The sequence below is a fragment of the Onychomys torridus genome, chromosome 14 (genome assembly GCF_903995425.1).
Source record: "Onychomys torridus chromosome 14, mOncTor1.1, whole genome shotgun sequence".
NCBI classification, from domain to species: Eukaryota; Metazoa; Chordata; class Mammalia; order Rodentia; family Cricetidae; genus Onychomys; species Onychomys torridus.
Genome location: NC_050456.1, coordinates 22,977,091 through 22,991,926, shown reverse-complemented (window position 1 = coordinate 22,991,926; position 14,836 = coordinate 22,977,091). Strand labels below are relative to the sequence as shown.

Here is a 14,836-nt window from a genome sequence, read left to right as displayed (position 1 = left end):
TGTGTGAGTTTCCGTCCTGACTGTTTTCAGTGATGACTATGATGTGGAAGTGTAAGCCAAATAAACCCTTTCTTCCCCAAGCTGCTCTGGTGTCATGATGTTTCATCACAGCTAAGAGACTGAGGCATCTAAAGTCATAAGCCAAAGGAAATCCTTTTCTATAAATACTCTATGTAATTTGACCAAAGCAAAAGAGAAGTCACCTTTAGTATGGTGTAGTGCACAGTCCCGTAGATGATGCTCATTCACATTTCAAAAGAAGGGAAAGCATGCAGCTTAATTCAGAAAATATTTACCGAATAACAGCTTGATGCAGCCAACTATGCTTGGGAAGAAAGGAGGATAGGGATGTACCTAGCATTCCCCATGCTGTAGTAGAAAGGAGAGCGCATTTGAGTCAGAAGATCTAGATACTTCTCTCAGCTTCTCCTTTTATCATTGCATATTTCTGTGCCTCAGTTTTACTTGCCTTCAAAATTGGGGAAATAGGAGCAATTGCCTAGAAGAAGTATTATGATATTCATTGAAAATTAGAGGAAAATACTTCATAAATAGCAAAAAGATGTTTCACTGAGCTCGAGCGATTTGATTTGTGGGAAAAACATTAGCTTATGTACTGCTTCACTTTACAGATAAGAAAACTGAGGCACAAAAGAGCACCCCTGGTGCCATTGTAGCTCAGAGGAGGAGGGGTTTTTCCTCCATGCAGTAGGAGGGATGAAAAGGAGGTGTGTGTGTGGTGACATGGCGGTGAAGGATAGGTAGCCAAGAAGCATTTTAGGAAAAGAAAACAGCATGGTCTAAACTATAGCACCAGACGATAGAAATGCATTTCAGGAACAGTAATGGGTCTGGGCTAGCTAGAAGACCTGTGGAAAGAGTTCCAGGAAGAATGGTTTGGCAGCGTCCTAGTGGGGAGCCAGAGTCAATTTCCTGAGTACCCTGGCACCATGAGCAGCAATGGTACAGCAGCAGAGAAGTAAATGGTCTCTGAGTATGTGGGAAGATCCTGCAACAGAATGCAGGAGAAGCAAATACAGTCTCCTAGGAGCTAATCTGGAACTGTCTCACAGCACATCTGGGAAAGATGCATGCAGGTTGGGGGGTGGGAGCCAAAGCAAAAAGATCTACCCAAGTCCAGCAGTGCACTGACCTGAGTGGGGATGATGGGAAAGGCGGACTGCTTAGTGTTATGGACCTTACTGAAGAATTAACCAGAGAACCAAAATTCCAAATGACAGATACTGCTAGTTCTCTGCCAGCACGAGGCCATCCTGAAACTCATCAATAGAGACATCCCATCAAGACTCAGTGTGTACATGAAGAACCTTCAACTTTTAAACTTAGTTGTGATTTTGATATTGAGAGTTCTCTTGACGTCTACCTAAGTAAACAGGAAAAAGGGACCAGGTGCCACTGAAAATAATTCTCTTTACATCGTTTTTGACATTTACTTATTTACTCAGGCAATCAGGCTTGTTTGCAAGCAACTTTGCCTACTGAACCATCTTCCTAGTCCTTAATAATTTAAGTATATATCTAAAGATAATCTCTGCAATAATCTTTTTAGAAGATGGGCCTTATCCCCGTGAGGATATCGGAATGGGAAGCATGGTTCTGCACCTCTGCATCTAAGAGCTGCTGCTTCTGGCTGTAGGACTTCAGTGTTTTCTAATACGAGGTAGGTGAATGGGAGGGAGAGGGGAGGGGGAAGTAGAGGTGAGTATGATACTGATAGAATGTCTTCTGGAAGATGCAATAACGTTCTTTTTAGTAAGTTCTGAAGGTGGCTTCATATTAAATGGGATTTTGTAACTTGAGATGAGTGGATAAACCCTAAGAATTCAAGAGCCTATAGATGCAAAGAGAATTTACTGTGGGAAAGGCTCCATAGGCTTCTTCGTCTGCCCCCCTCGACACAGGGTTTCTCTGTGTAGCTTTGCGCCTTTCCTGGAACTCACTCGGTAGCCCAGGCTGGCCTCGAACTCACAGAGATCCTCCTGGCTCTGCCTCCCGAGTGCTGAGATTAGAGGCATGCGCTACCACTGCCCGGCTTCCATAGGCTTCTTTAAAGAGTTCCATGACATCCAAATGAAATACTCTACTGTGAAAACTACATGAGCTTATTTATGCCATGGGACAGATGCTACTAGGAACTTTCAGAAACGAACAAGAGAAATCTGTACTTTAAATACACTTAGGCGTGTACTTAGAGAAGGCAAAGTTTTCTTTGGCTAAATTTTGCACCTCAACTTAATACTTTTATCACTATACATTCAAGACTAGAAGTTTGTGAAATGGAAGTCATCTGCAATCCCAATAAACCAATGAATTTGCCAGTTGTTCTCTTTCTGGTTTTTTATATCTTAAGGAGGCTGGATGGTCTTCCAGTCATTTTAGTTCAACACTTTGGTACCCAAATCATCCCAGATGAGGCTTGTTGGGTTTTAAAAATCCTCCAAGTTCCCCCAGCATCCTTTAGTGATTTCTTAGTACACACCATGGCAGGAATTCAGTCTCCTGCAGATTTCACTCCCATGAAGACACTGTTAGCATTGCACAAAACAAGACAGGGCGCTCTCTCTCTCTCTCTCTCTCTCTCTCTCTCTCTCTCTCTCTCTCTCTCTCTCTCGCCAGAATAGAGGCTGCTCTCCTATGCTGTTAGAGTTAGGACACTCAAACCTCAAACGTGTGGGGATAAATATTCCAGACATGACAGAGGTGCTGGTGGGCATGCAAGAGTAGATTAGAAAGCTAGAAGTCCCACGCCAAGGGAAGCTATCCTCCAAAGACAGGCACTAAGGAGGCGACCCAATTACTGCTCCTTCCCATAATTTCCCTGATTACATATCTCCTTTTGCCCCATGTGCTCTACCTAGTAAGTTCCCCCAGACATAGACCTAATCAAGAAGGCCGAACAGTGATGGAAGGCAATTTAAATGAGAGCTGTGTAACGCTAAGATATGTGGCCAACAATGAGGCCGCAACAACAGGGAGACCCCTAAGGCATGAAAAGTGGCTGGACCAGATAACACGCTGCTGTGGATTTCAAAGCGGACGGGGACAGAAAGAACAAAACTTCATTAAGAGCAATTCCCTGAGGTCCAGGGCGTGGCAAGGGAAGCCCCCACAACTGATGCTGCTTTCCATTCTTGACTCGGGACAGAATGGGCACTTCTTGGCTAGAACTCTTGGTTATCGGGTCCAGGTTATGACGTCCAGATAAGGGTCCAGGCCTTTCTCTGAAATGCTTGGGGCCAAAAGCGTTTTAGATTTCAGAATTTTTCAGATTTTAAAGTATTTTCATACATGGCAAGATATTTTGGGGATGGGACTGAAGTTTAAACACAAAACTCATTTGTTTTTCATACATGTTTTTTATATATACTTAATGCACAAAGCCTCAAAGGTAGTTTTATGGATTATTTTTAGTACCGCCTCTGCTTTGACTCTGACTTGGCAGAGGAGGTCAGGTGTGGAATTTTCCACTGTGACATTGTGCCACTGTTCAAATGCTGCAGACTTTGGAGTTCCAGCTTAGGGATGTGCATGTATGTGACCCTGTAAATATATATGTATATGCATATGCATATGTATATGTATATGCACATGTATCTGTATATGATCCTGTGTGTGATTAGGATGAGAATATGGGAAAGTAAGACAGTCTCTGCAGCTCCTGGAAGGAACTGGACTCAATCACACCCTGCTACACCAGGAAGGTCTTAGGCAGGAAGTTCTTCTTTTAAAAATATTAATGAGCATATATTGAGGTCCACCCCATCCAACTGAGCCCTTCTTGGGACTTCATTCTTTGTAGTGAGTCAGAAGGGGTGACAGTGAGTTCTGGAGCTTGACTGCCGGGCTTTGCTTTGGCTTCCCTAGCAGCTGTTTGAGAGTTTCCCAGACCTGGGGAGGTAGTTCACTCAGGAGAGGTGTCGCCACCTGCATCCGGGCATAATGACGTGCAAACTGCACAGGGGGGACTTTAAAATAACGCTCTTTTGTGGACTACTAAGGATAAAGTGTCAGGCCCAGTTCCGTGCATGCAGTCAGTCAGTGTTCCTTTGCTCCCTGTGAATGATATCCTGACGACAGCAAGAGATGAATCTAACAGAAAGTTAAAAAGGTCCACAGTCCAAGGTCACAGGAAAAAAATGAAGAAGTAGAACGACCTAGACAGACCTTTGTGGGAAAACCGATATGTACGTGATGATAATGAATTAGAGGGAATATTGGAAGTACGGAGAAATTATCATCACTGTTCCTTTTTATTTCTGTTTATTGTGTGGTGGTGGGTGATTACCGGTTTTATTGGAATGTTTTATAAGCTGCTAGATTTACTTACTGAGAATGGGCAGATACACAGGGATGCTGTTCAGCTATGTCCTGTCACAGGCTCTCATTGGGTCTTCCCCTAACTTTCAGACAATGTTAATTAATGAGGAACATTTGTTTCAGAGAAGGGGAAAGGCCGGGCCTGCTGGGTGATTCATCTTCCTGGGGAATGGAGGATGAAAGCGTTGTGGGTAGCAGTTCTGAGTGGGGTGGCAGAGGCGGGGGACACACAGCACCGGGTAGAGAAGTTTCTGGAGACAGACTTCCTGTCAGGTGTGTCGCCGTGATATGGACACTCTAACATTTCATGACTTGGCAGGTTCTAGAACCACTCTTAAATGCTTGTCAACTCTTTCTTGTTCAAGGCTGTGCTTTTGAAATTTTCTCTCCCTTTTTGTAGGAAGGACTCTTTAATCCCAAGTTCAGGTTATTTCACCCCACCCTTCCCCTCTACATACATGCTAGTCCCTTCTCCTCTATGACTCTCAGGTGACATGCCACCTACTTGGGGGAGCCTCCAGTGACCTATCCTATCTAAACTGACCGCAGGCTCTCACATTTCCTCACTTCACTGTGCATAGTGTAGCCTGGTGGGTAAAGGCATGGGGGTATAGAGTCAGACTTCCCAAGTCCAAAGTTTTCTTTCTTCAATGTGTGACCTTGGGGAGGCTAATTTATTTTCCCATGCTTGGCTTCTTTGTGTCTAGAAAATGGGAACAGTCCAAACACTCTCCTCTAGGGCAGTTGTGTGAGCTAATCACACCCAGCGCATCGCAGGGCTCCAAGATGAAGGCTGCTGTTCCTTCAGTTTACATCACTCTCAGACTCACTGCCTCGTCACACCTCACTATCACCCCCTCCCCCTGCTCTGGAGTGCAAGCACTGTGGAAGCAAGGATTCTGGGCTGTTGGTCCCATACTGGGAGCTCAAACGTCTTTGCTGAACAGATGATGTTCGCAAGCCTAATTTCAGGTCAGGCAGCAAGAGGAGCTTTACTGAGGCACCAGAATGGCCAGTCACAAGCTAACTAGATGATAGGTCTCTTGCCTATTTATCCTTATGATTGTCGTCACCATACATCCCACTTTTTCTTGCAGGTCAAATATCCAAAGAACTTTGTAAGCTATAGTTCATAGTATGAAATAATTTTTTTCTTTTTTCTTTTCCTTCGAGACAGGGTTTCTCCATGTAGTTTTGGTGCCTTTCCTGGTTCTTGCTCTGTAGACCAGGCTGGCCTCGAACTCACAGAGACCCGCCTGGCTCTGCCTCCCGAGTGCTGGGATTAAAGGTGTGCACCACCACCACCCAGCAATAATTTTGTTTTTCAAAAAGTGAAATTACCCAATGATATTGAGTTATACTAACTTTTGCTTTCCACTGTGATATGCCCCCTATCATCTAGCAGAAACAAGAAAGGATGCTTACAGACAGAAAAGTAAGAGGTAAAAAGGAAACCCTAGGACTTCCAAATCTGGAGTGCAAAGAATGACCCTTACTAGTACTTAAATAAGATCTCACATCTGTAGTCTACTTAGGGAATCCAAATGTGCTAATGTTCACACTTAATGAGGAGTAAATGCGCACTGTTCACTAAGATAGGGAAGCACAAAACGCCCCAAAGACTAGGTCTGTCTTACTTCCTTGCAGTCCACTGACGTATAATAATTGTCTTTAGAGGAAATTACTGCCAGAACTGACCAGTTGCTCCCTTTCTGCTTTACACCCTGCTTAAAGGTCAAGGTTGCTTCTCCTGTGCCTTTCAGCCTGTAGGACAGCTCAGCTAAAGGTCGGCCTTGGAAGGATTTTGCCACCTCCTTTCTTTTTCTTAAAACATTTTTTTTTTCCTTAAAGAATTAATGTCAACGAAAGTGTGTGCCTCTGACTTTCTTGAGCCGCTGGCGTTTTGATGACTTACATAAAGGTTTTAAGCCCTGTCAGTGATGGTTGTTAGCACCACCAACAATGCTATTGTCACCCTACAGAAGAGAGCTGGCTGAAGCTTTCAGTTCTCAGCCTGGAGCAGGCCGTGCTGGCACACTGATGCTACGTTTTGTTTGTGTTTGCCTTCCTATGTACAATAAATGCTGTTTAAGAGAATGGTTAGTGTGTCGTAAAATTGTAAGATTCGGGTTTCCAAAGGCATTTCATAAATTTCCTAGGTCTTAATTTTACGTTGCTATAGTAACTAGAATGTTGGGATTTCTTGCGATTAGAAGGCTTTTATAGCCTTAACCTTAAAATGATGATAATGTAGATTAGGACTCCAGACTTGATCTCTTCTTGTGAGGAATATATATGCCTTGTAGTTTTGAATATGAGCATTGTGTGGATGTTAAAATATGACTAATGTCCAGGAATTGTAATTTCAAAATGAAGGTGTCTAAGACTCAACCTGATTTGTGTGTGTGTGTGTGTGTGTGTGTGTGTGTGTGTGTGTTGACCAGAGGTTGTTGTTCTGTGTCTTTCTCAACTGTTTTTCATCTTATTTTTTGAGATAGTCTCTTACTGAATCTGGAGCTTGACAAGTCTATTGATTGTGCTAGCTGGGGCTGGCCGGCTAACCCTGAGGAAGTCTCCTGACTTTGCTTGTCAGGGCTGGCCAGCAAGCCCCAGGAACCCTCTTGTCTCTACCTCCTCAGTGTCACTCAGCGTGGCTTGTCACGTGGGTGCTAGTGGTCCAAACTTAGGGTCCTCACGCTTGTACAGCAAGTGCTCCACCATCTCCCCCCACTCCCAAACTGTTTTTTTTTTTTTTGTTTTATTACCAACATGTACGAATCTAGGTGATAACGTTATTGACTGGGACTGTCCTTTCAGAGAAAGGGGATATTTTAAGGGGAACATGAGAGAAGCCATTCTAGAACATTGACCTTCAGGATTGAGAGGAGGCTGGTTCCCCATTTCCACCAGTGAGAATCTCTAGCAGGTGCTGAAGCACTTGGCATATTAATAACGAGTGGTTTTCAGAAAAAACAGGAGCTTGGGGCATTTGATGCTCCAGCAATGTCTGAAGTGATAAGAAGGAGGCATAAAGATGTCTCTGTTGAGACAGAAAAATGGCTACGGAGCTTATGCTGTGCAACACTCAAGGTCCCGTGTAGTAATTATACGGACCGAAAGCAGTTGGAAAACTCAGTGTAAATTGCCTGGGACTGGATGTGTCCCCTCCCGAAGCCCGGCTTACCTTATATCCTGATGACTTGATGTGTACTCCGCGTTTGGTCAGAGTGGATTTCATTCGGATGAAAAAGGACCGCTCAAGGGTGTTGTCGGTGGTTAGCAGACTGGGGCTGGTTGTCTCCACTGAGGAACAGAAAAACACACACACACACGGGATTTAGATCTCTACACAGCCCCTCCCAGGCTCAGGTGCAACCCTTGAGTTCACTAAAAATAAGTGACTGATGGGTGCTAAGAGTGCAGCAATCAATTTACCTCATTTAGGAATTGTTTACTTGGCAGAAAAGAAAAAATAGGGTGCCGAAAGAAACCCCTTTCCAGTTTCCAGCAAGAGCTTTTCGGGTCTTTTAATTTGCGGCAGCTCCCTAAGTGGGGGTCTACTAGTAAGCAGTTGGAGCTTCCTTTGGGGGTTGGCGGGTGTGCATAGACAGATGTGCTTGAAAGGGAAGGGCCCAAGTGCTGATGGGATGGACCGAGGGATGGGCAGAGACGCTGTGGTGACAGGTACGCAGTCCTGCTCTTTGTCCTCTCTACGCCCTTCAGTTGCACGCCGCCTTCTCAATCGGCTCCAGATGGAGGCATGAGAGTGGGGTGTACGGGTCGAGAGGAAGAACGCTCCCCAAATGTCAAATTCTCATTCCCATCACCATGGCTCAGCGCCCCAACCGTCAGCCAGACAACAGAGTCTGTTTTCCTAGGTCTCTGATTTTATTTATTTTAATTTTTAATTGTGTGTGTCCGTGTGGGGCTATGTGCATGTGGGCCGGTGCCGACAGAGGCCAGAAGAGGGTGCTGGATCTCCTGGGGCTGGAGTTTCAGGCAGTTGGTTTTGAGTTGCCAGCTGTGGATGCTGGGCAGTGGACCCTGGTCCTCTGCAGGAGCCATACTTGGTTGGTAACTGCGGAGGTATCTATGTGGTCTCTCTACTTCTCTACTTCTAATACAAGGCATTTCCTCTCTTAATCAAAGTAGTCATTCTTTCCAATTATATGCTTTTGGACTGAGTAGAGTATGGTTTTCCCCGTGTAACTCAAGCGGTGGTTGGCCATCCACTGATCTAAGGCCTTTATGCAAGTAGGCCAGAGGGCAATGTAAGTCAAGTTTCTTCTATAACAAGTGTTGAAGAGATTTTATAAAGTGAAGTTTTTTCCTGCAAATTAATTAAATTTGGGGATTTTATACTAATAGGTATTCTATTATTATTATTATTTTTGTTTTGTTTTTTGGGATAGGTTTTTTTCCTGTGTAGTTTTGGTGTCTGTCCTGGATCTCACTCTGTAGACCAGGCTGGCCTGGAACTCTCAGAGATCTGTCTGGCTCTGCCTCCTGAGTGCTGGGATTAAAGGTGTGCGGCCAGGTATTCTATTTTTAATCTTCTTAGATATTATATTTTTTTCTTTTTTGAAAGTTAAAAAATAAATACATCAACAAACCGGATTTCTTTTGACTAGCTTTAATCTAACACTAATTTTTCTTTTTTTCTGGAATGGAGGTTGGAAAAAATGCATGTAATAAAGATCTGTAAGAGGCTGGCCACTGTGGCTCATACCTTGAATCCTGGGAGGCAGAGGCAGGCAGATCTCAATGAGTTCAAGGCCAGTCTGATCACATATTCAGTTCCAGGATAGCCAAGTCTACATAGTGAGACCCTGTCTCATGAGATAGATAGATAGATAGATAGATAGATAGATAGATAGATAGATAGAAGATTGTAATAAGTATAGAACAAAACAACTATTAAAAGAGATTAGAAACTGGAAAAATTCAAATTATGACATGCTATTTGTATATTTCAAAGAAGAAGAAGTAATCTCTGCTTTTCATATTAAATGTGATGCTCAGATGACAGAAGAATATGAGTTATTCTAATAACAGCAACTGTGCTATTTGTGGTCTGGGGATTTTCCTATATCATTCATATCTCAGTCGGTCTCCACTTCCTACAATTGTAGCATTTCTACTCTGGGGTGACGGGAGGATGGGCAACTGTCCCTTTCTTATGTGTCTCTCTCAAGGATTTCTTTCTTTTTTCTTTTCTTTTCTTTTCTTTTTTTTAGAGCATGGATCTGATGTCATTTTAAATGTACAGCTTTTTATCACTCGAGGGAAAAGCAGAGCCATGTTATATTTAGTACTTTCATTTCTTCTGATTAAATATGAATTACTATGAAATTTTTCTCATCATCTAACACGCCATAATACGCCAACAGCTTTTTAATACACTATATAAGCACAAACTTCTGCTCTAAGAGTTTAATTTGCCCCTCTAATCCAATCACATCAACCTTATTTCTCTTATCAGAGATTCCCATTTTGAATTAAATGAGCTCATTAGTTTTAATCAAAAGCAGAGAGATCAAAACTTAAACGTAAATGCTTTAGATCAGAACTGTCAGTCAGCCGAGCAGTTCTATTTTACTAAAACACAAGATCAGAGACCCTTAGAACCAATTTTTTTCTCGGAAGGGATGCCGAGAGCTTGAAGATGCTATATCCTTTTTTTTTTCTCCTTCCAAGGACAGATTATACATTTAAGGTTAGACTTAATTTATAGTAGCTTTTCATCCTGCTGGAAATGGAAAAGTATGCCAATCTACTGCTGTCCCGTTCACATTTATTGACACTGGTCCTCGGAGACTTGAACTAACACGAAGCCACCAGAATCCACACTCTCAGCTTTTAAAAATTTAGCTCTATGCAGCAGGATTGTGTTTGCAGTCGCAGAGGGGGAAACAAAAGAAACTTCCCAGAGAAGAGAAATATGTTTTTAGGGCTTTAGGGGTAGGGTTCTGGATATCCTCACCCAGTCAGGAAGGAATCGCCTCACTGTAGAAGGGAAGGTAATTCAGGCGTGCTGCGAAATACTTGCTGTTTTCAGAATGGGAACTGCACTGTAAAACAGTTACAGTGTAGAGGAGGGATGGCAGAAAGGGGGCTTCCAGCTGGGTGAAAACACAGCTTCGCATGAGCTGTGGAGCCAAACACCATGTCATGTTCCGGCTGAGGCAGGAGTACAGCATCTTGCCTCATGTTCCAGCAGTAATTGCCTAAACATGCAGGGTAATGTTAATTACACTGGGGATACCGGTGTGAAAGGAATGCCAAGGTCAGGTTCTGCCCCACTGAAGCTGAGATTTAGAATCTAAATGAACCATCATGTTTTATCTCAAGAGCAAGGGGACTGGGGAGCCAATGAGAAGTAGACGGGCCAATCTTCAGAGCGTGAGCCCTGATGGCAACTTTAACAGCCTCTAGCTTTGTGGTTCTGAGGACAGAAGCAGAAGGAACCTGCCATGGTGCACCTTTCAATGGGACAGGTGATGAACTTATCCAAAACACACCCAACCACCGCCATGCTTCCTGTGGGGTAGCAAATGTGATTGGTGTATCGCAATTGGGACAGTGGTATCTCTCCTCTGAAAGAGCTTTTATCTGCAATGTGACAGGCAAGGGCAATCGCCTCAGGAGTGCACCCTCTTGAGTGAATGTCTCAGGTGAGCATCCAAGTGGGAGGAAGGCTGTACTGCGGTAGGGGGAGGCTGTACTGGGGTAGGGGGAAGGCTGTACTTGGGTAGGCGGAGGCTGTACTGGGGTAGGGGGAGGCTGTACTGGGTAGGGGGAAGGCTATACTGGGGTAGGGGGGAGGCTGTACTGGGGTAGGGGGAGGCTGTACTGGGGTAGGGGGAGGCTTACTGGGGTAGGGGGGAGGCTGTACTGGGGTAGGGGTAGGCTGTACTGGGGTAGGGGGAAGGCTGTACTTGGGTAGGCGGAGGCTGTACTGGGGTAGGGGAGGCTGTACTGGGGTAGGGGGAAGGCTATACTGGGGTAGGGGGGAGGCTGTACTGGGGTAGGGGGAGGCTGTACTGGGGTAGGGGGAAGGCTATACTGGGGTAGGGGGGAGGCTGTACTGGGGTAGGGGTAGGCTGTACTGGGGTAGGGGGAGGCTGTACTGGGGTAGGGGTAGGCTGTACTGGGGTAGGGGGAGGCTGTACTGGGGTAGGGGGAAGGCTGTACTGGGGTAGGGGGAGGCTGTACTGGGGTAGGAGGCTGTACTGGGGTAGGGGGAGGCTGTACTGGGGTAGGAGGCTGTACTGGGGTAGGAGGCTGTACTGGGGTAGGGGAAGGCTGTACTGGGGTAGGAGGCTGTACTGGGGTAGGGGGGAGGCTGTACTGGGGTAGGAGGCTGTACTGGGGTAGGGGGAAGGCTGTACTGGGGTAGGGGGAGGCTGTACTGGGGTAGGAGGCTGTACTGGGGTAGGGGGGAGGCTGTACTGGGGTAGGAGGCTGTACTGGGGTAGGGGGGAGGCTGTACTGGGGTAGTAGGCACAGTGGCGGGGCCATGGCTACTGAGACCGAGAGGAGGAAGGGTCACCAGGGACAGATGGAGTAGTAAGGGACGTCACTGAAACCTGTGTTTTCCAGACACAGTGGCTCCTTCTTATGTCTACGAAATATTGCAGAGTGCTTTCTAGATGTGGAATGCTTTCCTGTCAACTCTTGGAGACTGGCCACTACTTCCTCATGTTCTGATCAGTTTGGGATCCCAGGAAGTTCTAACCACTGCCTGAAACAAAAAAGGCAGACCTATGGAGAAGCTGCATTGAGTGGTCAGATCTGAGTCATCTCCACTCTTAGCCCACGAAATATAAACCAGGAGATGAAAACGCAAAAACAAGACCGCTAAATAAAAATATAGAGATATACACTTCTTTTTGTTCTGCTGAATCTCAGGGGTCTAACTCTTTAATAAAAAAGTGTGTGTGTGTGTGTGTGTGTGTGTGTGTGTGTGTGTGTGTGTGTGTGAGAGAGAGAGAGAGAGAGAGAGAGAGAGAGAGAGAGAGAGAGAGGTGTTCAGGTGTCCACAGGGTGTGTATGCTTAAATTCAGGTGTCTATGGAGGTCAGAGGCATTGGGTCGCCTGAAGCTGGAGATACAGGCAGTTGTGAGCCATTCGACATGGGTGTTAGGAAGCACACTTGGGTCCTCTGTAGGAGGTTCATGTTCTCCCTAACCACTGAGCCATTTCTCCAACCCTTCAACTTTTAAATAAGCCTATACTGCTGCAGTTCTTGGAATGTCAGTTTTGATCCATTTTATAACCCTAAGAGGAAAATTCATGATAAAAACCATAATGTTGTTATTTATGTTGGCAAATGCTATCATCATTATGAGGCCTGCTGTCATCACCCATCTGCTGGTGAGTCCATTAGATGGTGGAGTGGAGCTTTTTCCTCCTTAGCCGGGGGCAGGAGGAAGAGGAGGAGGAGGTAATGAGATCAGGATGGGAGTGAAGGACAGGAGCATTCTGAGTACTTTCAATATCTGCTGTGGGGTCTCCACAAGCTCATGGGGAAAAGATCAGGAGGTGCCCTTATTTCAGTACAAGCCAGAGGTTTTCAGTACAGTTCTAGCATCTGAACCCCCAAATACCAGCACACTCTAATGTGTGCAGAAAAAAAAAAAGAAGGAAAAATTAAGTTTTAAGAAATGTTGCTTCTCAATAGTGATATATTTTTCTTTGTATAAGAAAAGTATAATTTGGGTCTTTATGACATGCAATTAAATATAGCCATTCCTGGATCTCCACGCAAGATTGGTTCCAGAACCTCACAGGTACCCAAGATTCTCAAGACCTTTGTAGGAAATAGTAGAGTATTTACATGCAAACTCTATGTATTCCTCTGTATCCTTCCAACCATCTATACCACTGATAACACTAATACAATGAAATGCTATGTAAACGGCTATTGTGTAGTTGAGGGATTAATGATACAGGGCAGGAGAGATGGCCGAGTAAGTCAAATGTTTGCTGTATGAGCCTGGGGACCTGAGTTTGCTGTATGTGCCCAGGCCCGTGGTGTACTACTGTAATCCCAGAGCTGGGGAAACGGAGAGAGGAGGACCCCCGGGGTCTTTTGGCCAGCTAGTCTAGCTGACTCAGTGAACTCTAGTTCACAGAGAGCTACTGTCTGAAAAAATAAAGTGGAGAAACAATTGAGAGAGATCCTAGATGTTGAATCCTAGTGCCCTCCCATACACACCCCCCTGTGTGTACACGTACATGAATACATGTGCACACGCATGGAGAGAACCAAAAGAGATGATTAGGAAGAAAAGGTTCATGCTGATGCAATTAAAAATATTTCCTCTGGCAGTTTGGTTGACTTCTGCGCAGAGCTTGTGGCTAAGGTAAGGTCATGTACACTTGTTTCCACTTCAGTGCCTAAACCAATCTTTCCAGGTGTTTTTGAGATGTTTAAAGACAAACCTCCCAAATTATTTTTGAGATGTTGAAAGTGCCAACCTCCCAAATTATTTCAAGAAGACATGGGCACTCTCTCATTCTGGAGGTCTTCTGATGGAGTCACATTGTTTCATGGGTGCACGCTGTCGGGTGTCAGTTATATCCCACAGCTTTATGGCGTGTGTGTTTACATTGAAATCTGGCAATGGGTGTCTGTTTTCCCAAAACTTTCTCCTTCAAGAAGCAGAGGAGGAGGGTCAGGGAGCCAAGGGGAGGAGAGAGGAGACATTAAAGGAGGGACCGTTATGAGATGTCATGTGGAAATGACATGTAAGCAATTAATATGCATCCATAATTTAACAACATTAAAAACTTTATCAACTTGAGGAAAAACTGTACTTTCAACTTTGGAGTTGGCGCTCATATGTCTGCTTTTAGACAACAAGATGTCACAAGCGTCTCCTCATCTTCAGACCTCAGTCCTGATGCTTTGCTGTCTCTGTCCTTTTGACATGGTGACTATTACCAGTTCATATGGTAGCTACTCTCCTAGCCTAAGTTTTAGAAGACAACATGCGGTGCCCCCCTTCCCCGGCTTTTAGCTCTCACAGATTTAAATCATTGTTGTATTTGGGGATTTAAAACAAACAAACAAACAAACAAACAAACAAACAAACAAACCACAGAACAACCTAGCCCATACTGACTAATATAAACAATAAATATTTATGGTATTAAAACAGTATGTTACCCGAGGTCTCCCAGCCAGCTGGTGGCAAAGCACAGATAAGACAAATATTTATCTGACTCCAAAGACCATGATGTCTACAACATGCTTTTCTTAGTTACTAATAGGGTTTTTTTTTTTTTTTAAATCTCCATTTAATCTTATTCTATATAACAGAAGGCAGCATGGTTGACATGTCTAGCCTTGATCCCTTGTGACGCCTCATGTGGTTTATTACATGTGCATATGTATGTATATCTATACATCTATCTATCTATCTATCTATCTATCCATCCATCCATCCATCCATCCATCCATCCACACACATATAATCATTGCTTTGGCTAT

At 44.5% G+C, this 14,836-nt stretch overlaps 1 protein-coding gene across 6 annotated transcripts in view; it reads right to left on the bottom strand.

Moving 5' to 3' along the window:
• Nucleotides 1-14,836, bottom strand: part of Npas3 (neuronal PAS domain protein 3) — an 836,969-nt gene that overhangs the window by 58,310 nt on the left and 763,823 nt on the right. For all 6 annotated transcript variants that reach the window (XM_036205811.1, XM_036205806.1, XM_036205807.1 and 3 more), the window contains one exon: nt 7,523-7,641. In XM_036205811.1, coding sequence (XP_036061704.1) covers nt 7,523-7,641 — 119 coding nt within the window. The remainder of the gene's footprint in view (nt 1-7,522; nt 7,642-14,836) is intronic.